This window comes from Centroberyx affinis, unplaced genomic scaffold (genome assembly GCF_046629955.1).
Source record: "Centroberyx affinis isolate AG114_WGS23_722 - 3 ecotype Tasmania unplaced genomic scaffold, CSIRO-AGI_Caff_v1 ptg002234l_1, whole genome shotgun sequence".
NCBI lineage: Eukaryota > Metazoa > Chordata > Actinopteri > Beryciformes > Berycidae > Centroberyx > Centroberyx affinis.
The window spans coordinates 125,026-152,500 of NW_027280531.1; the positions used below are offsets into that span (position 1 = coordinate 125,026).

The window sequence follows — 27,475 nt, forward strand, 5'->3', positions numbered from 1 at the left end:
CATTGTGGCTTTCAGTATGTGTGTGTGTGTGTGAGAGAGAGAGAGAGAGAGAGATAGAGAGAGAGAGAGAGAGAGAGAGAGAGAGAGAGAGAGAGAGAGATGTTAGCCAAGGTGAATTAAAGGTTATTGGCTTGTCTCTCCTTTGCCAAACGTTAGGTAAACGGTGTGATTTTGTGACACAGCCAGCAACTACAGAATTAACAGTGTAGCTAAATAAATCCTAGAAGCATTTTACATCACTGAGGTCATAAAAATTGCATGACGTCAAATGGTTCTCTGAGAGAATATTTAATTCCTGGGGGGAATGGCGCAGGCACGACTGCTGCGATGCCAGCCTGACCCTGCCACCTCTCAAATGAAACTATTAGCCAGACCGAACCATAGTGAGATTGGTGGGAAGGAGTATGTGCCTCATTGATAAACATTGAGTTGTGTGTGCTTTTGAGGCCTCATTTTTGTCAGTAAGTCTCCGACACACAGAGAGGTGGAGCCCATGGAAGACTCATGTGCAGCAGGCTCAGAGAGCGGTCTGATAGCGGCGGGTAGAGGGAGGGCGGCTTTGAATGGTGGCTGAAATGAGATTCCAGCTGTTGGGTACTGTATGAGGAGGGTGATTGCATAGCGGGCTGTTTGGTCAGATAGCAACATAGCATTATTTCCCCTACCTGGGCTCGGCCACCTCAGGGGGAAGGCTGATGGAAGTGAAAGCCAATTTAGCAGCAGGAGTCGCTCCTGTTTGAAGCAGAGCTGCTCTTAAGAGATTGAGGGAAGGGAGGTGTAGTTGCAGATAGGTATGTTTTGGTCTGCTTTTCTTTTTGGGTAATTGGTACCTTTGTTTTTGTTGTTATTTTGCAGAGACTCCTGGACCAGATCCTGCAAAGATAAATGAGAAACACTCAAAGGCGAATGAGGCTCATTCACTGATTATTCCGAAACGCAGCGTGTTCAGCCCTTCCCTTTTCCTCCATGTATATTAATTATGACTTTGTATTCACTGACTTGATATTCTATGTGAGTCTTTGCCATGCCTGTGCATATGCATTGCTTTTTTATTAAGATTGCCCTTTTGTTAGAGAGATCATGTCCTATTGTAACTTTGTTCTTTGTATTATCATGGCTTTACAACGCAAAGGAATGCAACAAGAGGATGAAAAAAACACCACGTCTTTTCCAAACACTAAAACATGGATATAATTGTGGTGATAGTCAGACATATGCAGATATTTCTGCCAATGGCACAATAGGTGTGACCAGTAGCAGGTTGTATGAATCATGGAAGGCAAACTAAACCACTATGCTGACCATACAGTTTTACTTCCTCTACAGAGTGCTTCTACAGAGCAAGTAAAAGTGTATGTGAAGTTCATGGCATGTGTTATTGAGGCTGAGTTGCTCTATGTTGTGTGCAGACATCCACACAGCCCAACCTCCCCACCACACACCCGCACACTCACAATGAAACTGAGAAGGCTTTGTCTGTTGAAATATGAAAGCAATGAAATCTTAGTGTTTTTTGTCTCTCAAATTAAGACCCAGTGATTAAATGCAATACAGATAATTTTACTCTTTTCTTTCCTCAGCGTAGGCCTAATGATTTGATTCCTGATCTAGAATATCATCATTCTCCTCTAAATTGTATTACTGTATCTCAAAATGAAATAAAAAAAAAAAAAGTATTCCAAGGACACTCTATATAGCAGCAGTCTCATTTTCTGAGAAGTTGCGGCTTGACGCTTGGAGCAAAGCACCCAGGCTGTGTGTCACTGGTAAGTGTTTATGAAACGGAGAGAGGGGACCGTGTTTCGTCACCGGCTTCTCGTCTGCCTCGAGGATTGTGGGACCTCCCATCCGGAACACTGGAATTCCAAGCTAATAGAACTCAGGAGACAGCGAGCGTCTGTGAAAGGAGCCTTTGTCATGGAGCGCCGCACCAGAGATGACATTGTAATAAGAGAAGATTCTGGGTGAAGCCTGTGACTGCAGTCCATGCATATAAGCCCGCAAAGGTGACTGACATCTCTGTGGCATCTGAGACAATGAGACGGATCAGGGGGGAAGGACATACACTACCAGTCAAAAGTTTGGACACACCTGATTGAATTATTTTAAAGCTATTTTGATCTGAAGGCGTATGCTTAAATGCTTGAGGTTGTTTCTTAGACAAATATAAATAGTGAAGTTGATGCCTATGTATGAATTTCTTTCCAAAGCCTTTGCCCTTCCATCAAGGCAAAGGGTGGCTACTTTAAAGAATTGAAAGATAGTTTTGATTTGTTTATCACTTTTTTTGGTCACTGTATAATTTAATTTGTGCTATTTAATAGTTTTGATGTCTTTACTATTATTCTAAAATGTGGAAAATAGTACAGATAAAGAAAAATGTGGTGCGTCCAAACTTTTCATTTCATTTATTTATGTGGCTCAAGACCATGATCACATGGTATGGAGCACAAACAGAACATACAATACTGTAATAACAAAACGATAGCACACGGCATGGCTGAAGTACAACAAATGTTACTTAAACAGAGGAAGGACATTCTTCAAAAAGGCACCTAATTTACAAATAACTTTTGGCTTATCTGATTGTAGTAACAAAATTCATTTAAACATAGATGGGCGGTTTAAATAATACTTTGGCAAATACCTTTCTCTATAATTAATTATGTTTACATTCTTACATTCAAACAGAATATACTTTATATATTTTAACTGGTAGTGTACATCACAAGGCTCAGAAAATATCTAAATACATACTGCAGTGGCAGACTTGTGATGAGTAGATTGCATCGGAGTGAACACAGACAGAAAGATTCTGGGCTTTCAATCCAACACAGAATGGTTGAATGAAGGTTGAATTGTGTTCTGCTAATTTCATCCTATTCCAGGATGAAGTGGCTATGTACTGCAAGGATGTGCCATTCACTGATGCCCATGTTAGCGGCAAGCCAACGTATAGGAGTGATCCACGTGGGAGAGCTGCTCTTCAGCCATGTAGGCTTGTTCCAGAGGCTGAGCACGGACTGACAGAGAGTTGTATGGAAGGAGAAGGGCTCCTGTCAGTCATCCTCGTTCTCTGTGAAGCGTCATGTGTCTCTTTGTCACATTGCTGTCTCTGCATAATGTGGACTGTGTGCTCTGAGAGGCCTGGACCAGCTTCCCAAGGCCTTGACTCTGATGACCATGGCTCAAAATTAATACTCAGACTCAGACAGGACTGAAGCAATGCTGATATTCATAGAGAAATAATGAGAGCCATTGATTTTAAAAGAGTTTGGTCATTTCACTGGCATCAATACTAAATGAATAATGCAGCTGCATAGCCATTTCTGAGGGATTTGTGCTGATTTTGACAGCATTCTTTGAGGCAGCAATGTGTCATTTCAAACACAACTTTGCAGTCTCTCTCCAGCAGTGGCTCTGCATTCTAGGCTAGTGATTTCAACAGCAACACCAGCTAATATCTTAGGCCTACTCCAGTGAAGCTGAAATAAAGTAGGTATCACCAAAGAAGATGGGGGATGAGCAACAGGCAAGAGGAGCAAGGGAGACGTTTCAAAACACTGACAAAACAGATCAGATCTAACAGTTGCAGCTCAACACGTAACAGAGAAACAGAGGATGTTTTGTAGGGTGTGTTCTTTTTTTGTTTTTTTTTATTCACCTACATTTTCACAAAACTCAGCTTGTCTTCATGGAGAAAACAACGAAGAGAAATATCCTGTGATACACAGTGATACTATGGGATTTGAAGGACACAACTCAATGTATAGAAATCCAGGCAAAACAATCCTCCTTTCCTTTGCAGTTAGCCCTGTGTAGCCTCGGTTGAGATAGGAAGTGAATTGATGCCTGCTAAGAGACATCTGCGGTTTTTCGCCTGCAGCGTACACAGACTAAACTAGATTAGACTAAACCAGACCAGGTAGCCTGCGCAAAACACAGATGGGGCCAGGGTGATGACAGTTTGTCTTTGTGTGTGTGTGTGTGTGTGTGTGTGTGTGTGTGTGTGTGTGTGTGTGTGTGAGAGAGAGAGAGAGAGAGAGAGAGAGAGAGAGAGAGAGAGAGAGAGACAGAGAGAGAGGGGGAGAGAGAGGGAGGGAGGGATAGAGAGAGAGAGAGAGACTTTTTATTTTTTATCCCAGAGGCATTCAAAGATGTGGGGGTGGCTCAGCATTTTGATTGCTGAATGTTTTTTTTTTTCCTTTAATGGGCTATAATTTACGCTTAAGTTTCATTATGAAAGGTTTTAATTAAAAGCATAGTGCTGTTAAAATTTGAAATTGTAAGTGCACTATTCTGAAATGCTGTCAGCACGCCCGAATAGGTTTCATGGGCTATTGTCTATGCAAATTACATCCCGAGATCTGATTTGACAACTGATTTGGATCGAACACCACGGCGCTAGGACCCGACAGAGTCTGTGGCGCACATGGCAAAGTGAAGCTGCTCCGGTACAAGGGGATGGCGCAAGACAAGTCCGTCTACTTAATTCTCTAACATCCTCTCTTTCTCTCTGTTGTATCGCTCCTTGCCATGTTCCTATTAAACCCGTTAGCAACACCTTGATACAGCAACAATTACAAATGTATTTGTATTTTTCCCCGAACCTTTGCGCGCAAAACCCGTAGGCTACATTATACTGACGAAAACTTTTTGACAGCTTGTCTTTTGGAGTGACAGCCTATACCGTATCTTGGAGGAGTCTCGTTAGTGAAGTCTTGTCGACTTTCCCCTACAACACTGTACCTGCCTCGACTGATTCCCGGGTCTGGGCCATATCACCTGTGAAGTCTGTTATGCTCGTGTTGCCATAACGCAGTCTGACCGGTGCGCTTTCCCCCCTTTCCCAAGCCGGGCAACATGAGAAACTGGCGGCGGAATAACTTTGCCTTTCTGATCGCGCTCCACGTCTTCTCCCTGTCCACGGCAGTCCATAATGCTGACAACACAATTTACAACATGCGCGAAGGTAAGTAAAATATATAAAGCTGTTAACAATCGTTCATTCAGACGTTTTTTTATGGAGTGGAGCTGAGATATTGAGCCACCGTGTCAACTGAATGAGCATGGGTTGGATCGTTTGACTTACTGGATAAAGCAATGAAACGTCTGAAAAATCACTCTTACATTTCCATAGTTAATATTCCTATAGGGACTCACAGTGTGTCAGTAGTGTGTTTATAGTAACCTTATCGCAGGCTACTTTATGGTAGTTTATCTCCTCTGGTGTTTCTATAATAGTCCTATAGGTGTATTCTTATAATATTCTTCTAAAATGTATTATAGGATTACTGTCGTTAAATTAACTGTTAAATTATCTGTAGGCTTGCTTTACACCCCTATGAAAATGATTTCCTTTTTGACATTTCTCTTTGCAGTCAGTTCAAGTTTCATTGTCATTCTAGGTATTTGACATTTGGGAGAGAAAGAGTGGAGAGACAGACTTTTTTTTTAGACTCATCCTCCTGCTCAGATAGATGATGTGGAACAATAGAGGGAAGTCAGACAGACTACTGCTGTCAGCTGGATAGATGAGTTGAACATCCAGGAGACAGCTTAATCTTTAGGTTGTAAACACAAACCACCCAGGATGTTATTATTCAGCCCTCGGTTCTAAATTAAATCTGCTGAATGAATAAGCAAGTGATGAGAGGGTATTGTGTGTGAGGGGCAGAGCACGTGCCAGGTTACTTCTTTGTTTGTTTGTGTGTGTGTGTGTTTGCATTTGTGGCTGTGTGTATAGTAGCAAGAGAAAATTACATAGATAAATCTAGCAAGAATAAGACTGTAGGCCTAATGTAATATGGGGAATACAATAACTGTCTAGATTCTGTGTAGATTCAGCCAAATATAAAGCACAGTGGGATACTGTGGCACAGATCAAAATGCTGTTGGACTGGCCAAACTGGGTTTTGTGGTGTTTGTATGTTGAGCCAGGTTGAGGTAGGATGTAGCAATATCCAAAAGTAAATAAGCTAACAAACCAACAAACAAACAAAACTACATATTGTTCTACCTCAGGCAAAATACAATACACTTGTAAACTGACAAAGACAGACGATTTCATCACCACACTATGTTGCTACAGTTATAATGGGTACCCCATGTCCACAACATCCTTTAGCACAGAGAAGAGAGGCTAAATTGTAAATATTGAGGTTTATGATTGATGAATGAATGATTTCTTATTCATTTATATGCAGTTCACGCAGCAAAAGTTAGGTTGAAAGCAAGGTTACACACTTAATTTCTTAAAAAAATATACACACTGTTCATCGTCAGTCATTTGATGCAACACCTGATGTCCAGGAGCAGGGGAGGGGCGCATCATTATTGCATATATATATATAAATGATAAGCAAAGCTCCTCCCCTGAAAATTGCACGCACTGAGAGAGAGGGAGGAAGCTGCAGTACAGCGGATGTTTACTGCACACATCATCTCAATGTGGGGTCATTAAAACTCACACTCAGAGGGTTATCCAATATGTGAACGCAGGGAATAAAAATAGTTTTAAGGGGTAGTGTGAGTATTGAAATAGGGCAGCAGCACCTCTTTGATGTCAGCAGGATATTGAGTGTAGCTCCTCTCTGTGCAGTTTGCCATGGCCTCCCTCCACCACAGAGGAGCGGAGATAGAGACCACGCTACAATGTCTTTATCACGCTGTACTTTGTGAGTCAGTGTTTGGGGACTTTGAAGGAAGGTAGAGAGTGTTCCTCCAGGCAAAACTTCCCTTTAGTTCTGTACAAATTGTTCAAATTGTTTTTTCTCCCTGGAAATCAATGAAGAAATCTTTCAATTCAGAGATTCTGCTGATTTTTTTTTTGTTTAGTGATGCTAAGACAGAGATGGCAGGAGCTGTGAAGAGAGAATTTTGTCCTTGGCATATTCAACATTATTTACATTCCATCTTAAGTGTACAGTAAAATGAAAATCCTTTTCTTTGGGCCACACTAGAGTACAAAAAGAATAGGAACAATGCAACAAGACAGCATGGTACAGAATTACAATGGTAATTGGGAATCCAAGTATTGCAATGTTAACAGTAGTAGTATAAGTGCAAGTGCAAGTAATTCATCTTTAGCAGATTAAACATATTTGGTATTAATCAGCAGGGATAATAAGGTGCATCAGAGTACAAGATGTAGCTATAATTTCAAGTATTACAGCATTAACAGAGTCCAGGATGTAAGTATAAAGTGATTGTTCATTAGCGTTCAAATACTGCAGTGTTAGCAGTTAATAAAGTGTCTGTGAGTTCATTGTATTCATTTTATTGATGCATCAGATAGAAATGAAGTGTTCGTCCTGTTCACAATGTGCTGGTGTTGAAGCACATACTGGGCAATAACCGTGAATTTCTTTTACAAGGAATATTCAACAAGTGGTCACTGGGGTGAAGGTACCGTATAGCAAGAGGTTTGCAATGAGAAAAAGAAAATGAATCCTTAACAATATACACACATACACAAAAACAGCATAGGTTTAAGGTCAGTCTGTATAGCTCTATTATCCCAATAAGGTGTGAATTATCAGGCAGCTTAAGTGTGTCTGTTTACCTCCAGAGAATTGTGTTCTTGTCCTTGGTTACTGTTTTCTCAACATTTATGTAGAAGCTCAGATTCCAGTTGCTTAGGCTAGGAGGAGATGAGTCTTTCCACTGTTTAAGAATTCATTTGTTGAGTACCAGCGAGGAAAATAAGGCTGTTCATTGAATTTATCACACTGAAGTTCAGCGTTCAATCGTGCCTTACATTGATTTGATCTGTACACATGGATGTCTCATATGTCTCCCATTGCCTAAAACAAGATAGATAGCTTGTCTTGACCCTGACATCTGTGATTTCAATGTACGGCTTCAGAAAGAATGTATGGAAACGATCAAAAGGGTAGCTGATGGTTCCTAGATTGATTTTCTTGGCATAATGATACATGTCTGGTTAAAAGCTGATAGAGCTACCATCGTATGAATGTTGTTTGGATGTAAAAGTTCAGAAAAAACAGTGTATAAATCTACAAAGTCAACATCAAGGAATACATCAGAGTTGAATTGGCCCTCTGCTTACTAGCTTTGGGGAAGTTGTTTGCGTTTACAAATACTGACTGGACCATTCAATGCATTCATTTTGAATAGTATATGTGACTTCTTAAATTAAGCTGTATATGCCTTCAGAGTTCTGTTAACATCTAAACTTCTCCAGCAAATCTAAAATATAACCCCTCAGGGCCAAGAATAGAGTAGGCTCTGTTTACAAATCTTTGATGAATCTCTCTCTCTCTCTCTCTCTCTCTCTCTCTCTCTCTCTCTCTCTCTCTCTGCTTGTTCTCTGAGGGTCTGATCCCCTTTTCTGGGCAGAGGAAACTCGTAATTGTGTTGATTCTCATTTCAAGCGATTTCAGTGAGATTGTGTACTTTTTGTGATTTGTCATTTACCAGCGGTTCAATAAACAATTAGAGAGAAAAACAAATGACCTGGATTAGATCTGAGGATATCGTCTGGTCCGACCGTAGCATCAGACAGAATTAATTAGAAGGATTAGAATGTCTGTGTTGTCCAAATATCGCAGAGGAGAGGAAAATGAATGAAACTCGCCCTGAGCTCCCTGAAACACACAAGCGCAGAAATTCACACACACTCCCCCTGCCTCTCTAAGGAGCATAGCCCACCTTTCAACACATTTTCCTGGGATGTAACTAACACACATCCTCCAGTCTGTGGCGGAACACTGACGTATGGCTGCCATCCTGTTGAAACGACCTCTCTCTGGTAAAGCCATTTAGGAAATAACCTCTTCCTGGTCTGTCTTTCAAACCCTGCAGCGTGGCTGTCGCTTGACATTTTGAGGACAGGCTGGCATTGATTTGTTGCCCATGAGGGAACGACAGACACAGTTAGCAACATCTCCCTCTGTTAAGCATCATTGGTCATTATAGCCATCAGAGTGATTTAGTGTCTTCCAGCTCACAATGTGCTGCTCTGCCTCAGGATAAGATCATAGACATAGTAGACAGAGAGATGCTATTAGACAAAGACACAAACACAAACACATGCCAGCGGCACGCACATCCGAGAGACGCAGACCGCTGTGTGCAAATCTGAGCAAATTGATGTACACACCTGCGCCGCTTCTTGCCTTTCCAGCTTTCAGGTGGTTTGGAAGGTTGAGTGAAATAAGTGACAGAGAGAGAGAGAGATAGACAGAGAGAATGAGCAAGATGGGGGAGAGAGGGAAAAGAAAGTGAGGAAAAGCAATAGAGGCAAAGGTGAGTGAGACGCACAACGAAACAGGGTGAGAAGGGAAGGGACGGCTTCACATCATGCTGCAGAAGTGTGAGAAAGCTGGGTGTGAGACAGCAAGAGTGCTGTAGACCGTCACCCACAGAACATTGACAGAAAGCACTCAGATGGGGTCATGGGTGGGACAGGGGGGTGGGGTGGGGTGGGATGGGGTGGCCCTGAACTCCATCAGCACTCAAGACATACAGGGAGAGGTGCAAAGGCAGATGCCAACCCCTCTCGTCCCTTTACTGCAGCGGGTGAACGGCTCATACGTGCTGTGAAGCTCAGATGCTTCTGTTGGACAGACAATTATCTCTGGGATGAAGAAGGACGCTGTGGAGAGAGGCTCACTTTCTGTAGAGAGAGCAGAGAGGGGAAGGAAAAGTAATGAAGAGAGTTAGAGTAGGGGGAAAAAAAACATGGAGCCGACGCTGTCACAACTTGTTGTCTATGAACACCAAGCGGTTGATATTTATGCTTGAATGCAGAATGAGAAGGAATATTGAAAGTGTGTGAGGTGTGCTGAGGTTTACACAAGCAATTGTCTGTTCTCAGATTTAAAATGAATGAGAGGATTGAGGTGTAGTGGAAGAAATAAGGAATATATTGGCTTATACTTTCAGAAGTGTTGGGGGAAATATTAATTCTATGGAACAGTAGTTTGTTGTTGGGGTTTTTTTTTTTTCTTTAAAAGTTTGCCCTTCTCAAGAAATATTATATTTTGCAGGGATAACAGTAAGAACTGGGGAGGAAAGTGATTGATGAAATAGCATGAGTTGGGCTTCAGACCCATCATGCATTTGTCCAGCGGACTGAGCCACCAGGACGCCCTGCATCAATAGTTTCACAACTGAAAGGTCATCACACTGCTGCGTCAGTGTATTTGCTATGAACTGTTGTTGATTGGAGTCCAGCCATGCTCTTAAACCATCAGCCTTTAAACTCTGGAAGATGTTGAGGAGGGGAGTAGAAGCTGTTCTTAACGACTGAGGGAATATTATAGGAAGTGAAACACCGTTTGTAAGGCAAAACCTGTGAGGCAGAGGCTGGCTGTGCTTTGCCCGCAGCAGTTTGAGGCCTCTAGATCTGTATGTGTGTGTGTGTGCGTTCATGTGGCTCTATGCATGCACACATGCACGCATTTCCCTTCTTGCAAGCTTTGCAAAATCCCGAAAAATACAAAACCTTTGGGTGCTTGTGACAGACCCATATTTTTTAGGTGAATTTAAGGATTTTACTATTGAAAACATTCAACGCTGAAAGCCATTCAGTCAGAGTTGGACCTTTCTCCTCCACAGCTGGCTGTTAGGTGACCCAGCATGTGTGATAAGTTCCTGTAAATCCCCAAATCCTCCAAGCTGAAATCCCCATAGCTCGGAGACATAATGCCCAAGTCTGTGGAGGACAAGATGGGAATTGGCTTTTCCACTGTTGCTCCCGCAGGATGGGAGTGGGACACAGAGGCAAATCCCACTAACCCACTCTGAGGAGTCTCCTATTACCATTATTTCACTGTGATCCGCTGACCCTGTTGCTTACCCCATCAGGCCCATAATGGGCTGTTCTGTTTGGAGTGGGGGTGGGGGTCCCACAACCAGGATTAACACCCCCTCAACTTCAGCTCTAATTACCACGGAGTGTGTCATCACTGGGGAAAGTGAGCGGTAAGGGAGTTGCTAATAGAAGGAGGGATTGTGGAAATAAGGCAAAGAGGGAACGCTCACATTTTCAACTCCTGCAAAGGGCTTTGGGACTCGATCTGTCTCCGTTTGCCTGTCAGCCCCTCTCTCTCTCACCCCCTCTCTCTCTGTCCCAGTGGGCTCCCTGGTCCCTCCTTCTGCTGTGAATAATAAGCTCATAATGGTTGGATGGCATGGCAAATCTTTTAGCCCTCTCCCTTTCCTCTCTATCTCTTTTTCATTCTGCTTTGGACAACTGGTCCCACTCAGTGCATCTAAATAAACCTTTCCATTACTTCGAGGTATAGAGACGCCTGTGGGAAAGGAGCCAGAGAGCAGGGGTGGAAAGAGTACCAAAACATCCTGTTTAAGTAGAAGTAGGCTACTGTTGAAACTTAAGTAGAATTAAAATTACTGGTGCAAAAATCTAGTAAAGTAAAAGGTAGTTTATTGAAAATGTCCTCAGAGTAAAGGTAACTGAAAACAGACATTTTCGCAAAATCTGTTTTAACATCAGCAGAAAGCTTAAAGTCTTGGATTGAAATTGATATCTCTGTTATACTTGTAGGATATTTTGACAAACATTTATTAACCATCAAAGACACAGCTAGCCCCGACTGCAGGCGTGGCTGCCCCTGTATTTTCCAATGGATAAAACAAAAAAAATTTTTTGAACTTTTATAGCTTTTTTCTTTTTCATGCTAGAGACACCAAATTAGTTTTAAAATGTCAAAAACCACTGGAGCTATTATATCTACCCATTAATTACTGATACTATTTCATGATTTTTCTATAATACTCCTCAATTTCACTCCCCAAGATATGTGCCATCTTAGAAAGCAGCACATTATTTACAGCTACACAGCAACAAAATAATTTAGAGCATTTAAAACATGTAAGCATTTCTTGAAGTTAAAAGCATATAAAACAAAAATCACAACATCCTTTTTTTTTCAACAAACAAGAGGTGTATGTGCATGCGTGTGTGTCTGCGTGTGCATGTGTGACAGCAACAGTAGAGCTATCAGCATGAACCTTGCTTACATTCAAAGAAAATCATGAAAGCTTCAACTCGCTCCTCAGAATCAAAGGAATCACAGCGTGTGTGACAACCAGCCCCACTTGCACTGAGACAACCAACCCCATTTTACCTCTTAAAATAACTTGTTAGCTTGCTTCCATGTGGCTAAACCTAGCAACTCAGAAATAGGCTTGAATTAAAGCTAACCTTCTCCCCATTTCAACTGAAATATGTGTTCTTGGATATACACATCATACATTAACTTTTATTAAGAAAACACTGCAAAGTTAAACATTTACTCTATAAAAAAATATGACAATTACTCTCACCTCAAGGTTTTATGGCTTGTCAAAGAAATAACCTGGTTTGTAACTTCCAACCTTTGACATCCAACCCCTGTAGACCAGTGCTTCTCAACGTGGGGTCCGGGGACCACCAGGGGTCCTTGAGGGGGTTCCAGGGGGTGCCCAGCAAAGTGATGAATTCTTGAACTTCACCATTATTTAATTTACAAGAAGTACAAGTAATACAAGTAAGTACAAGTAAGTAATACAAGAAGTACAAGTAATACAAATAGAGAATGTAGAAAAAATGTAGACTCTTTTGGTCATAGTTATCTCTATCTACAATACAGATAGTCATGGAATTCTGGACAAAATCGTATCTAACGATAAAAATATTCTCAGATTTGGGTGAAATGGGGGTCTGTGGGCCTAATTTGTACTACATTAGGGGTCCTTGATATGAAAAAGGTTGAGAATCACTGCTGTAGACGACCAGCTCCAGTCTGCTCCAGTGTCATGCTCAGTCAAAACGTCATGAAATGAAAGTAAACTTTAAAAAAGCAACTCAATTATCCACCCTGTTTCCACCCTTGCTAGAGAGAGGTTAGCAGACGCAGGGCAAGGCAGATACATATTTTTATGTTAACCTCATCTCAAATTAAATCTCCTAAACAAAAAAATGGAAAAACATCTCTGAAAAGAGTATTCATAGTTTTTCTTTTGAACATTGCCAGTAGCAGGCAATTACAACTTTGGGCAGTGTCTTGCTGAATCCACTGTAATTTCCGTCTTTTTGTGGAAGAACCTGAACCAACATGATGTAAGCCACAGTTCAGTGTGCTGTTCAAGATGAAGCGCTGAGAGATGAAGAACATATTTTTACACTCATTCTCCTTGGAGAAGCGAAGCCTAGATATGTCTCACTAGTGCTATTTTTTATTTTTTTTTCAGTTGTAAGAGCCTTTTCATTTAAGTTGCTTCTAGCATCAAGCATCACTCTACTTATATCCAGCCTTTAGTGAGCACTTCAGAGAGCTTTGACTGTAGTCCTTTTTTAAACATTGCTGTCTATCTTTTCTTGGGTTTCATTAGTCTAGGAACATTATGTCTGAGATGAACTGTGTCAGCGTCGGGGCCTTTTACTGTTGGTAAAAAGGATTTATCAGGAGTCTTTAACAGGAGGAATTGTAAAATGCTGTCTTTGATGTGATGTCTAAACCATATAACTACAATGTTCGAAGGAGGAGTGTTTGTTATGAAGGAAGATCCGGATCTTATTTCAGTGTTGGGTTTCACATTAAGACAAGACCAAAGTACTCCAAATATGAAAGACAGTAAGAATTAATGTGTTTTTCTGAAGTGACTCAGTCTTTTTGCTGATCAAATAAATTCAACGGCAACCCCATAGATCTCACTATCTTATTGATGTTGAAAGGGTAGTTGGATGCCATTTTTTAATACCATGAATGAGTCTTTATTAAGATAGTCATGAGCTGTACTGTATTTCAAAGCCACTTCATTCGCCATTCTCTTTGTTGAGGGCTCTTTATTTCTGAGGGCACAATGTAGGTGTAGCATCCACTGCAGTATTTAGGTCAGTGGTGTTTTCATAAGGAATCAGTAATTGGATGTATACAGAGAGCTTAGCTAAGGTGTTTGTAGAGCTCCTTTGTTTCACTTTGACCTAAAAGATGAAAACATTTTAGCATCTTTAATCCTCAGATTTCTTTCAAGAGATGATGCAGTTTGCTGGGATCTGAAGTGGAAGTTGAGAAAGCTACCAAGACATTCACTGAATCATAAAACTGCAACACCTTTCTTGTATCTTCCTCCTCAAGATACATACACACACTTCAGATAATGATATTGCATACTGCTCTATAATTTACATACTGACTATAGAAAATCAATAGAGCCTGACTGTTGTGTCACAATGATGTTCACCAGTTGTATGAAGTGAATCATTAGGATTTATTATTATCATTACAGTGTCATAGTACTTCCCACTTGTTACCAATGTATTTACTAAGTACTAATTGCTGATCATTTCATTTATGATAATTACATCAGTCATGCAACACTGTTATTCAGCTCAAGGGGTTACTTTCATCTTACACACACACGCGCACACACATGCACACACACATGCACACACACGCACACACACACACACGCGTTAGAGCTTTGAAATGATTAAATGCTGCTGAAAAAGTAAAACACTGCTATAAATGTATTTGTGAACAGGCCAGTAAAATGAAAATGGCATGAAACAGTCGACCTTTCCAAGCTAATAAGAACATCTATCTCACTGCAGTCCAGTGGTTGCAGTTATACTCATTTCTCCTGGTTCATGTGGGTGAGTTGGAGCCATCATCTTCCACGTCTTTGCTGGAAGTGGCTCATCCAGTAAATCACTGTTGGCTGGAAATCCTTTCTTTGGGGGCATTTGCTATTCTATCACAGCGATTGGAATGGAGGACTGGAGGTTGTAGATGGAGCCGGTGGTGAAGCTGCTGTGTGGCTGAGTAATGTGGGCGTAGCTGGGAATGAAGACGTACGCTTGGAGGGTGCATAGAGAACAGGCTGGAGTCCCTGTTGGGATTTGACAATAGTAGTTGTAGTTGTAGTTCTAGTCGGAGCTGAACAATTAATCCAAAAAAAAAAAAAATTTGAAATTGCAATTTCCAAATAGCAGAGGCTGCAATTAATGCTTAAGAGAGAGAGGCGGGGCGCCCTGGTGGCTCACCGAGTAGGGCGCGTACCATTTGGCTCAGGCCTTCCCGCAGCGGTCCTTTGCTGCATGTCCTCCCCTTGCTCTCTCTCCCATACCTTCCTGTCTCTCTCTCACTATATCTCTCAAATAAAGCATAAAATGCCAAAAAATAAATCTTTAAGAGAGAGAGGCATCCAACATGGATTTCCAAACAAGATGTTTTAGAGCTCCAGGTAATCTTTAGTCCATGGATCAAAATCTTTCATCATACTCAGACTCAGTAAATCCTGCACACTGGCATCTATTTTTTTTTTTTAACAAAATCACTTTTCTTTAAACAAGTTCTAAAAAATGTATGACAAGAAACTTATTATATGAATCCCAGTTTAAATCTCAATTGCAATATTCTGTCAATTAATCGCAATTAGTATCTTTCAGCCTTAGTTGTAGTTATTCTCTTCCTCCATGGTCTCAGCATCCTAAACATACATCAAACCATTGCTGCCACAGCAAGGGTTCAGATTAGTCCAGCTTTTGGCATTCTGAAGAGGGACAGAGTGGATGCTGCTGGAGATAAAACCCAGGCCATTGAGTCTGTTCCAGGGCGGTAAGATGTTTGTAAAGATAGCTCAGACCATTTAATTTGAATCCTCCTCATTATTAAATCCATAATGACAGTTCTCACCCCCTGATCCGGTGTTATTAAAGGACCTGGTTGTTCCTGGTGTGTTGAGGCAGAGCAGAAAAGTAATGTCTCCAGGGCCCAGTTGTGTATTCTCACTCTTCATTTGAACTCATTTGAAAGCTGTGGAGACCAGGCCCCTATTGTGAGGAGCAGATAACATGACAAAGCTCTGACTTGATCACAATATAAAAGATAACATAACAACACTTTTCATGTGTTGTGTCTTGTTCTCTCCACTCCTCACCCTGAGATTCTCCCAGCATCCCATTTTCATAACCATTCTCAATCCACAAAAACTGATGAAATTCTTGTACTGTATTAATAATGTAAAATAATGATGAATATATTTTCCTGTACAGTGTGGTAACTGTGGCATTTATGTTTACATAATCCTTTTATCTGGCACATAAAACCGCTAGTGAACCGCATTAAAAATGTTCAAAAAGATCAAAATATGTAGGCTAGGGTATAATCTTTTTTCCTTTTCATATAGTGTAGTGTACTGTATGTAGTTTGTATGCAAATGTGTTTTCATAATAACCAGAGTGCAGGTCTCTAAAGCCCCATTTCGGATGTGCTTAAAATTACACGAGCTTGGACAGTTAGCCATCGTCCTCTCTCTCTCTCTTTCTCTCTCTCTCTCTCTCTCTCTCTCTCGCTCTCCCCTCTGCTTACCTTTTCTATTCTCTAAACACCTTGCCTATGCCTTTTTTCATGCCCTTCATCGCTTATTTATTTATTTTTTTGTTGCCCTTCCCCACTTCCTACATCCCCCCTGTCTATTCTCTATACTGTTCCTCTCAAGAGAGAGACTGGATGGGAACATTGCTGATTGGGCATGTATTAGGTGTGAATGAAAAGTAATATATTCTGTTTGTACTAGAAACGAAAGGCAGCCTAAATAATGCCGCACGTAGTCATTTTTCATTTATTATTTATACATGTATATTAGTTGCCTGGCCTTAATCCCCCATCCCCACTTCCCACCCCGTTCCTTCTGCTCCAAAAAATAAAAAAATTAATTAGAAAAAGTCTGGAAAGCCTCTTTGATGCATCAGGTACCATAAGAGTAGGTAATGAGGTTGACTTTGAGTCCAACACCCTCCTGTTGAATCAAGTAATTGTGGGCCATTTTGTTTGTTTATATCGGTGGCTGTGTCTCTCCCTCGCTGAGCAAAGTGGACACCAGCTGCCACTGTGTGAATTCAAATTATTTACCAGCCAATTAGCAATACTGCTCAGGCTTGGAGCAGAATGGCAGATCAGAGTTCCCCTTGTTAGATCAACACCCTACAGTGGGCTTTAAAAGAGGTCTAGTTTGCAAGGCTATTTATAAAGAGAGTGGGGGAGCGATGTTTCTGGCTGCCAAACAGACTTGGGTTTTCAGATGCATGACCCGCAGCTGATTTTCCCTTGTGTCGAATATGGGAATATGATTGTGGTTGCCGTAGCAATCAAGATACTCACCAGAAAACATATGGGATTAACCCAGTTTTATTTAGAATTCCAAAGGTTCCCAAGGAGGATCAACCCCATGAGAACGATCATGAATGTCAAATTTCTTCCCTGCTTGGAGGGAATGTTTCTTTTTGGGAGCAATGAAGGATGTTGCATACACACTTTCATTTTCACTCTGCTTGCTTGCAGCCTGCTACACACTCAGACACCCAGACTCACACACAAACATAATGTGCTTGTGCACACATACACACACACACACATTTAGTCTCTTCCCTGCATTGGTATTGTTTAATTAATGCAAACTCATTCAGTATCTGAGAGATCTAAATGAATTGTGAGGGAGACCAGTGGAAGTGTTGAAGGCGTTTATTAACAAGATGTCTGCCTGGCTTTCTTTTTATAGCGCCTTTTTAATGATACTCCAGCCACAGTCTGTGGTCTCAGTTATACTGCTCCCTCTGACGCGGTTTTCACGCACCACTAAAATCAACAAACTACTGTCGGCACGTGCTCAAATACCCCATAAAAAAATAGGAGGTCCCTTTCATGCCCTTGTTAGGCTATTATGCACTGTGGATAAATGGGGGAGTCTGGGCCACAGTGAGAGCGCAGAGCACACTCCGTCGCGCAGACTGTTTGAAGTTGGAAGAAATGCAGTTGTGGCGGTGCGGCAGTCATCGCTCAGTCTCATCTTCAAAGACAGCAGCATCAGTCTTTTAAGAGACAGAGCGGTCGAAAATGAAGACGTCTCCAGCTGCGAGGGGAGAGGGGGGGAAAAGTAAACAAATATTATGCCTGGCAGTACTGGAGGCTCAGTGTGCTACTGAACTCTTGTTGTACCCTGCAAATGTGCATGAAGTTACGCATGCACATGCAGTCACACGAATGTAACACTGTATCCGCATACCTCAAGGGGTTAAAAGACATCAGCGAACATGTCCTGTAAACATGTTCTCTCAGTCTGTCTTTGGTGATAGCAGGGTTAGTCTAGTAGGAAGAGGGGAAACCCGTATTTTTGCAACCCTGAAGATGCCAAGTAAACAAATCTGGATGTTCCTATCACAAAATAATGTCCAAAGGCGTTCATTTGGTGGCCATTTTGATTTTTGTCACACACAACATATCACAACAGATAAAAATCAAATATATCCACAACTTTTGAACCATATATTGTACAGAGACCCATAAACACACTTTTTGCATAATTTAAGCATGAGGAATTGATTAAAATGGTTATTTTAATGATTTGAAATGTTTATCCATGCTTAAATGGCTTTTTATTGCAAAATTTTGCAAAACAAATTGGTTGACCTTTACTAAATCTACCCAATTTGTAGGTATTTGGTGAAAAACAGCAGGCTTCTAATGGCCACAGAAAATTGCCCAACCATCTAAGCTTTAATTTGATTGGTAATATGTTGCTTTCACCAAAAACATAAAGTCAGGGACACTGTTAAGGCTATGTCTAACCCAAAATTATGACGCGCGACTATGTAGAGGTAAAAATTAGGGATAACCACATCATACACACAGAAATGAACCCACTTTCATAATATTTATTTGACAAAGTGCTTAATATTGTTATCTTGATGATTCAGAGCATTTATGAGCCTCAGAATTCATGAGACACTATATTGTTTTGTCTGAAATCAGGCCAAATGCATATTCTAAGGCCAGGTGAACAGAGTAATCATTGAATAAATAAGTTTAGGTGTTTAGGTGCCTCACTTTCAACAACCTCTCTCTTCTCCTCTACCGACTTGGCACTTTCACTCCTCCACCCCACCGTTCCTCCACAGCTTCGCCCCTCCTCTGCTCCATCCCTCCGCTCCTCTGTGGGTTTGTAGCACTTCTACTGGGCTTCGCAGGAGCCCCGCTGGGCCTGTTACAGTACAGACACGCTCAGGAAGGCCATGGGAGCATATGGACGGCCCACAGTAGTCTGTGGGAGAAGAGGAGGAGAGCAGAGAGAGACGCTGAGAGAGCAGAGGGGGTTCTGATTACGATTCCCACATTCCGCTTGAAGCCACTGATACGGTTTATTATATTCTATGCTATGCTATATATGTCCCATACTGTATGTGTCCTAAATGAACGGTCTTTTCAGCTAATTAAAATAATTGGTTTCTAACTTTGCTAATTTTACTTCAGTACGAGAGCATGAGAGAGTGTTACGATACAAAAGAGTAAAATTATATGTTTGAGAGTGAAAGTGAGAGGAGAGGGAAGCATGTGCTGCAGTTTCTGACCTACTGTACGAAGTGAAAGAGGAAAAGATGGAGAAATAAGAACAAGGCAGGCCAATTTAATTTCTGCCTGGGTTTTTCTTTTAGCTCCATCCCTGTCTAGAGATACTGTAAGGGCTGAGTTCCTCATAAACTGTGAGAGCATCTATTATTGATGCACTGTCTGTGGCTGTGGTCGTATTGCAGAGGCCCTTTGGGGGACACCGCATCTCCTCACAGGAACAAGAGAGAGCTTTTACTCTTTCTCAGCAGCACAGTCCACAGTCTTTAATAGTGCAGTGCGGTGCGTCTGAGGTCCGCCTGCCTTTGCAGCAAAGTTCTTTTTCTCTGAAACATTATTGGTGTGCTTGAATTATTGAGGATTTCACAGAGTAATATTGACCCATATTTTGACCCCTTTGTCTGCATGCTTGTTAGACACAAAATCCATAGCCTTGCTTCGTATCTGCAGTGTTTGCAGTGTTCTCAAAATCTGACCAGGGGAAATGTTCATGCAGGAATTTGCTGTCGTCAAAAAAAAACGCAAGTAATGAGTGAAGGTCAGAGGTAAAGTCTGGGGTGAATCTTCCGCTCTAATCCATCATCAGTAATCACTCGGTCTTTAATCTGTTCCACTGATGTGTTTACAGGGAGTGGTCCGGACAAGGCTGAACGGCGGGGGCCTGAGCGCCATGGGACCACAGTGCCTCTGCTGCTGCAGGGCAAGGAGCGCAGACCTCTCAGCCAGCTCACAGCCAGGGTAAATATTCACAAGGCCACTTAGCAGCACTAGCGTAATGCTAATGAGCTGGCTCAGAGGGCAGCCTAGCCGATGCCAATGTGCCTCAGAGAGCTCAGCCAAGTACAGATGCCTGCCTTTTTGTTTACCTTTACCATAAGCCTCCCTCCCCTGCAGCCTGCTTCCCTGCTTGCCTGATTTTCTTCTGTAGAAATTCCCTTCCTCAGCTCTGTTTATCCTCTGCTGGTTTCCCTCTGTGGTTTCCCTGCTCGCGAGCTCCCTCTCCTTTGTTTTGAATATGTCCTCTTTTGTTTGCTGAGTATGAGTTAGCCCCCTAGGCAGTACACACTGTGAAATTATTCCTGAAACTTGTCAACCTTTCAACAGCTCTACAAGTCAGCAGTGCATGAACCCGCCATACTGATATGGTTTGGGAGTTTAAGCAGCCTTGTCACACCCTGCTGACTGTGGTATGTCTTTCCTGGGCTATAAGGTGGGCAGGTAGGCAGGTAGGCAGGTAGGCAGGTGGGTAGGTAGGTAGATAGATAGATAGATAGAAAGATAGATAGATAGATAGATAGATAGATAGATAGATACTAAAAATGCAGAACAAAGCAAGGTTAAAAAGTGCTTTACAATGCAAGATGAGAGATACAGCATAGGCAAGAACTAATTAAAACAAAGTAAAACAAACAGATTAAAACAGTATCGTAGAAAGACGAAAGAAAAGAAAAGGGGTAATTATGAAAAAGGCCTTAAGATATATAAGTATATAGATACACATGCATATATATATATATGAAGATAGATGCTCATTTTATAGGGGCGTCTGCATGAAGTGCACCATCATGAATATATTTATCACCATTTAGAAAAGCCAAGCCATAAGCAAACTACATTAATAACAAAATTGTTGGTGTGATACAGTATTGATGCTTCCCCTGGAGCTGGTGAGAATTCAGTGTCTTGCTCAAGGACGGATGCTCGTCAACACAGGCTGAACCTGCGTCTCCCTAAACACTACACTGCTGCTACTACTCCTGCTGCTAATATGCATAGGGTTGAAAAGAGCCGAGTCAAACCCGCACTCTCTGGACTCACACCTGTGGCCTTAGAACTTCTTCGGTCAGGGAGACCCAGCATGCCCCAGCCCACTGAAGCTGGAAAAGAAAACGTTTGAAATTTTGGCTTCCCCCGCTGCAGCTTAAGGAAACTTTTCCAGATGAGGGAAATGCGTAGGTGTTGAGCTCTCCCGCAGCAATCAAACGTTTTTCCTGATGCAGGGAAATCACCGTCTGAGAAAGCTGGGTTTTCCAGCTTTACGCTAGTCTCTTAATGTCAGTGTGAGAAGGGCAGCGATGTTAATTAGTTGAATAGTTTTAGCTTTATTAAAGGGAAGTCGTTTGTTAACCATCCAATCAACTCCATCTGACAGGTTCAACCACCAGCCACTGCTGACATAGTGTATTTCTGTTCAGGAGAGGCGGGGGTTTTACAGTAGGCTATCTGCAAACCGACCTTCCCAAATTAAACTGACCGCTAGGGCAGCTAGTGATTGCCTTATCAGAGATTGCACTAAGACTTATCCCTCCCCGTATAAGAGATTTATTTGGCTGGTCCTTGTGCCAATAAAAGGTTATCGAGCAACCGTAAAGTATTGCAGAGTCATTACTTACAGTCTTTGCTGATCGGGTGACCTGACATGAACTGTGCACACACACACACACACACACACACACACACACACACACAGAATCACAGATCGAGCTGAAGGCCACCTCACTACAGAGGGTTTTTACCTGAACAGACCCCCAGCTGGACTCGGTGTAGTCTCATCTGTCCTGCTGTTATCTCATAGGGACATGTTGTCAACGTGTGTCTCCCTTTGTGCGTGTGTGTGTGTGTGTGTGTGTGTGTGTGTGGAGGGGTGAAGGTAGGTGGGTGGATATGCATGTTCAGCTATCTCCATTTCTCAATGTTTAGGTGTCGCCCCATTTCTTTGTCTCTTTTCTTTGGATATGTGAATCCCTTTTTTTCATTTTTGTGCTTCCCCTTGTTTTTCTCTCTGTCTTCTTGTTGTTTTTTCTCCCCCACATTGTAAGTGTGTTCTGATGACAGTACAGACCTTAGGCATGAATCCACTTTGTTTTTGTCCTACCAGATGGGGATTGTTCCCACACTCAGACGACAGCTTTTTCTGAACACTGTCAAGTCATTTTGCATTGCAGGCGTCTGGAGCTATTTGTTAGGAAAAGACCACGTTGAGATTTTGAGCACCCCCTTAGGAGTGTGTGTGCGTGTGTGTGTGTTTGTGTGTGTGTGTGTGTAGGACTATTAGTGTACACACGCATACACATTTTGTTCTCTTTTTTTTTGCCATAAATCTTGAGAGAAATCTGCAGCGTCAGACCTTCATTTCCCATGGGTCTTTGCAGCTATAAATCAACAGTGCTGAAAATGAAGAAATTAAGTGTCATTCAGCACTGAAATATGCAAACAGTCATTGCAACTGTTCCTGCACTGAAATACAAACAAACTGTCTCCACCAAAGCAGAAACCACTTACAATATTGTGATGTCTGGCAAATACTGAACTCATGTACTAGGTTAGTGTCTTTTTGCAGAGCCTAGCCTCTTCTGTACCTATAATTATTAACAGAAAAGGGCAGTGGAGAAAAGAGACTGTCTGGATGGACAACTTGTAAGTTGTACATTTGTATATACAGTAGAGTCCATGGCACCTGCTTTGTGCCATACATGAACCTGCTGGGAACTGCAGGACATGAACGCTCTCTTCCTGTTTCACCAACACTGCCGTGCCTTGTCACATCCTGCTTTGTATACAGCATGTGTGTCACAGTAGGGTGAAGCTTCCCATAAAAGCTGATCCATAGTCTACAGCTTGATGTGCGTCAGGCAGGATGGGTGAGACCTGGGCGACCCCTCACCACTCCTGTCATGTGTTTGTATTTCAGAGATTTCCTGCGTCACTCCACTTGCTGGTCGGTGCGGAAGGTGAACAGCTGGTCCTGGTGCTAGAGAAAAATGAGTGAGTCTTCTTCCGCTTCATATCATTACTCTTTCTCTACACATTGTGGACAAAAGGACATGAAACAGACAAACAATGGCTAAACTCACAGGTTGCCCTCAGCTATGACTGACTAGAGTTGTAGCTACAATATGCAAGACGGGGAAGTTGTATGGGTCCGGGCGATGATATAGTATATTCAAGGAAGGAGAAAGTAATATGTCCTCTAGTGATAGGGCTCTTTTATGGTTCAATCTCTCTGAAGGGCAGAAAGATGAAAGCTGATAAAGAATAAGGCAGAAGTGAGCTGTGAGGACATGCTTGTCCTCCCCTCCCTCTCCTTTGCTTTCCCTCTTCTCTCATCATCCCACTCCCCTCCAGTCTGTGGAAAATAACGCTGAACTGTGAAACTAGGGGGGGAGATCATGTGGAGTTTATAAATCTGTAGTTTTAAACACACACACACACACACACACACACACACACTCACGCACAAACTGTTCCATATACCATACAATCCAAAGCACTGTAGGAGTGCAGAAGAAAGAGTGCTTAAATCCCAGGTTACATGTCTGGGGCAATTTACAGTCTCACAAGAATGACATTGCTGACTCAGGCCTTGCTTCTGCCAATGTTACTTATCCAGGGGAGCAAGTGGAGACATAATATTTCACCCTGTGGCTTTGTGGATACAGATACTGACAGTAGCTTGATAGATGTGGTGCATAACTGGACAGACCCCTATCGCAGCTAACGCTGGAACAAATACAGATTAGACCTCGGAGATTCTCAGGCTGCTCTGTTTTCAGCTGCAGCCCTCGACGGGGATATAGAAATGTAAAAGTAACCGGGCCACTTGATATCCTCACTGATACTGACAGTGTTGACTAATACCTATCATGCTGTCTCTGTGATCCCACATATCCATGTTCTCTTTTACATCCCATGTCCAACATCCCCTCCAAAATGTTAGGAATCTAAAATGATTATAAAAATCTAAAGCTGAGAGATTTCAGCAGACAGTCTGTTATCCAAACGGATGTACATAAAGTCCGTAAAACACTCCTCCTCCTGTCTTATTTCATCTCACCCATAACTCAAGCTACTCTTCCAAGTGTGTAGATAGTCACTAACACAATACCCCATATCTTACCTGTCAAACAAAGTTAAAACTTCCTATATAAAATTTCCCCCCTCTAGACATCACATGCTCCTTACGAAAAACACGATCCTGACTGACCCTTCTTCCCCCTCGTCGTCCACCTGACCTCAGCTGACCCCAGTATCAGCTGTGAGTCATCCATCACCAGCCCAGTGCCCGGTAGCATGCTGCCATTCCCATCCGGCCTGTTCCCTGTCAGGCCAGATGTGTCCTCTGATATCGCTTTGCCAGTTCAGCCAGCTCAGAACAGGTGGTCTCTGACCTCTGTGTGTGTGTGTGTGTGTGTGTGTGTGTGTGTGTGTGTTTTGTTGAGGCTGTAACCGTTCTGTCTGGGCCGGAGAGAGAGATGAGGAAGTCATGACATCCTCTCATTAGAAATGCAGGAGATGTGTGGAGTCGTGGAGGTCGCTCGTTGCGACTGGCATACTGCATGTCAAAAAAATTGTACTTGCACTCAGACTTTATTCTTTCCATCTCTATGCATGGGAAATTTTATTATTGCTGCTTTTTAGCGGCAATAAAACCATGGGGTGTTACAGTCTGATATGAACAAATTTATTGAATAATTTAGTATGACCTTTAAAAAGCGTTGAATTAAGGGGAAAAGGTCGAGTGCACTTAGTGTGCAATTTATAGCAAGACGGTGCGTATGCTCTACACGAGTCATGTTATTGGTTTTAAGTGTTGGTGTTCTGAAAGAGTGAGCAAAGAGATGTGGATGCAGAGAACTTAAGAGCTTAGTACTGTAAGTGCTGCCTCTTTGTGCTGAGTTATGGCAGGTTTACTGTAAGCGCTCATCCTTTTTTGCTTGAATCTGCTGAGTCCATACGTTTTCCACATTTGGCACCGCTGCACAGCACACCTGGTCCAAGGCCAATGTGAAATGATCTAGGTCCTGCCCAATATAAACAGGCTACCAGATCCAATTAATAAACTGCTGTTTGGTAGCCGCCTCTTGGCCCTGTCCCAAGTAGTCTTGACTACAGCAAGCTCTACTGGAGGCTTGAGGAGAGAAATCAACATGGGCTCCTGAGTATGTATGTGTGTGTGTGTGTGTGTGTGAGAGAGAGAGGTGAGTGCATCCATAGATGGCATACACCGAGACTGAATGGAGTCCCTGTTGAGATAATTATTGTGTGTGTGTGTATGTGTCTCTCTGTTTGTGCGCCTTGTAGACTTTGTGTTCATTGCATAGCCGCTCTGCATAGATGCCTCAGCTTGCATTAAGTTTGATTTCCCAGTGTGCCCAGACAGTCGGGGGGTTGAGAGGTTGAGTCGCTTCTGCAGCCGCACGTGTGCCCTCGCTTTCTCTCCTGTGTCTCCCTTAACTCAGTCTCCCTATCTGCTTTCCAGCTGTCTGAATCAAAAAAAAAATACAAGCGGTGAGTGGGCTGCCCACTCTCCGTTAAAAATGTATTTCCCAGACGCTCACACTTCCTTGTAACTTTCACAGGGTATCACCACAAGTGTATCGCAGTAGTCCAGTAAGAACCTTGCTAAGCCCGGTTCAAAATGTTCCATTATGGAAATGTTTGTGCCAAAAAAGGTCAGTTTGGAGTTTCTGTTGGTGCTTTTGTATTCTTTCTGTTAGTTTTGATTTTGGCTCTCTGTCAGCTCTGTACCTGGGCAGCACACTGGGAAGTGAGTTTGAAATGACTGGCCTCTTTCCTGGATCCAAATTCTCATTTATTCCCAAATAACTGTACGTGCCAGCAGTGCTGATTTTATTTGGTGGCCTCATGTACCTCTCTTCAACTCAGAACCCACCACATCATTGTTTAAAATGTTCCACTGTTCTTTTTTCACTCCCAAGCCCTATTTTGTTCATGCCATTACTGAGCAGCCAAGCTGTGAAGGCAAAGTGGATGAGTGTATTCAAAGGATGTCTTTAGAAATATTATATGACTTGGAGGAGCAATCCTTCAATACTTCTTGATGTTAAATTCAAAGATTCAAAGAGTGACAATTCACCGAGGTGCCATTCCATTTCTGTGCCGTCCTTATTTTGCCATTACATATTACCCTCTGTTTTCCATATGCCAATTTACAGCAGAGCAAACGAGGTCACTTAACACACTGAAAAATGGAAAATGTTTCGCTAACAACCTGTCATGTTTTTTTATACGAGCAAAGGGAGTGGCAATGTGATATACAGTATTTAAAGCTTGATGTGTTGTACAGTGCAAACAGCTGGACAGACATGCAGGCGTGTGCCAGCAGTGGCTGCTTTGATGTATAGCAGTGATCTATAGCATGTTGGCTAGCTGCAAATGATTAATGATGGTTGTACGGGACATTCCACATTAGTCTTGATTAAAGACTTCAATAGCACTGTCTGGGAGACCAAGGAGTTTGCGTGCGCGTGTGTGTGTGTGTGTGTGTGTGTGTGTGTGTGTGTGTGCAAAAGATGTAGATTTTAACCAGGATAAGCCCTGTGAAATTTTCTGCAATTAGCATTAGTTTTGTTTCCTATTTGTCCTGTCTGGTGAAGCCAGTTGGAGTATGCAGTCACAACCAACAGATATTAAAGTTGGTGTTACAGTATAGCAGCAGTGAGTGCACAATTTCAGGTTTTAATTAGACCTAATTAATTAGCATTTTATTTGAAGCTGTCATCATGTCTTCTATGAACACAATAACGTTAAGGTGCTTGGCTTGCTAGATGATGTTAGCAACTGAACCATTTGCAAACCCAGTTTACAGCATATTCAATACATACACAGAAGCACTTTTAATAATACACTTCATCACTTATGTTGTTTACTGCAAGGCTCACAATCATTTCAGTCCCATTCAGCAAGTCTTTAACCACCCAGCTTTTATTAAAATGTTTTTTTCTGCTTTTCTTCTGGCAATATTTGGATTTGTTCATATGGTAGTTTACCCATAGCTCCCTACAGAAGGACATTTCCTTTCATTCTTCTGCGGCAGGAAAGAAGAGAGGAAAGAGCTCTTTTGAAACACATGGCCGCATCTAAACAACATCATTATGTTTGTGACAAAGAAAATCCCCATAGCAACATCCTCGGTGGGTTTCTCTACGGGAAAGAAAGATGCGGCCCATTTCAATAACAGCGTAGAGAGGAAGGGCTGACATTGCAATGATCTCTCTCAATATGTGGCACCACAGAAGAGCTATATAATTATCCAGTACACTCATTCAGGCCGGGCTCAGGCCAGACAAAGAGAGATC

General features: G+C 42.2%; 1 protein-coding gene across 1 annotated transcript in view; it reads left to right on the top strand.

Moving 5' to 3' along the window:
• Positions 1 to 4,863: 4,863 nt before the first annotated feature.
• The window catches only part of adam12b (ADAM metallopeptidase domain 12b), a 73,655-nt gene continuing 51,043 nt past the window's right edge, over positions 4,864 to 27,475 (top strand). The window contains exons 1-3 of the mRNA XM_071532698.1: positions 4,864 to 4,972; positions 20,005 to 20,114; positions 23,068 to 23,141. Of these exons, the coding sequence (XP_071388799.1) occupies positions 4,864 to 4,972; positions 20,005 to 20,114; positions 23,068 to 23,141 (293 nt within the window). The remainder of the gene's footprint in view (positions 4,973 to 20,004; positions 20,115 to 23,067; positions 23,142 to 27,475) is intronic.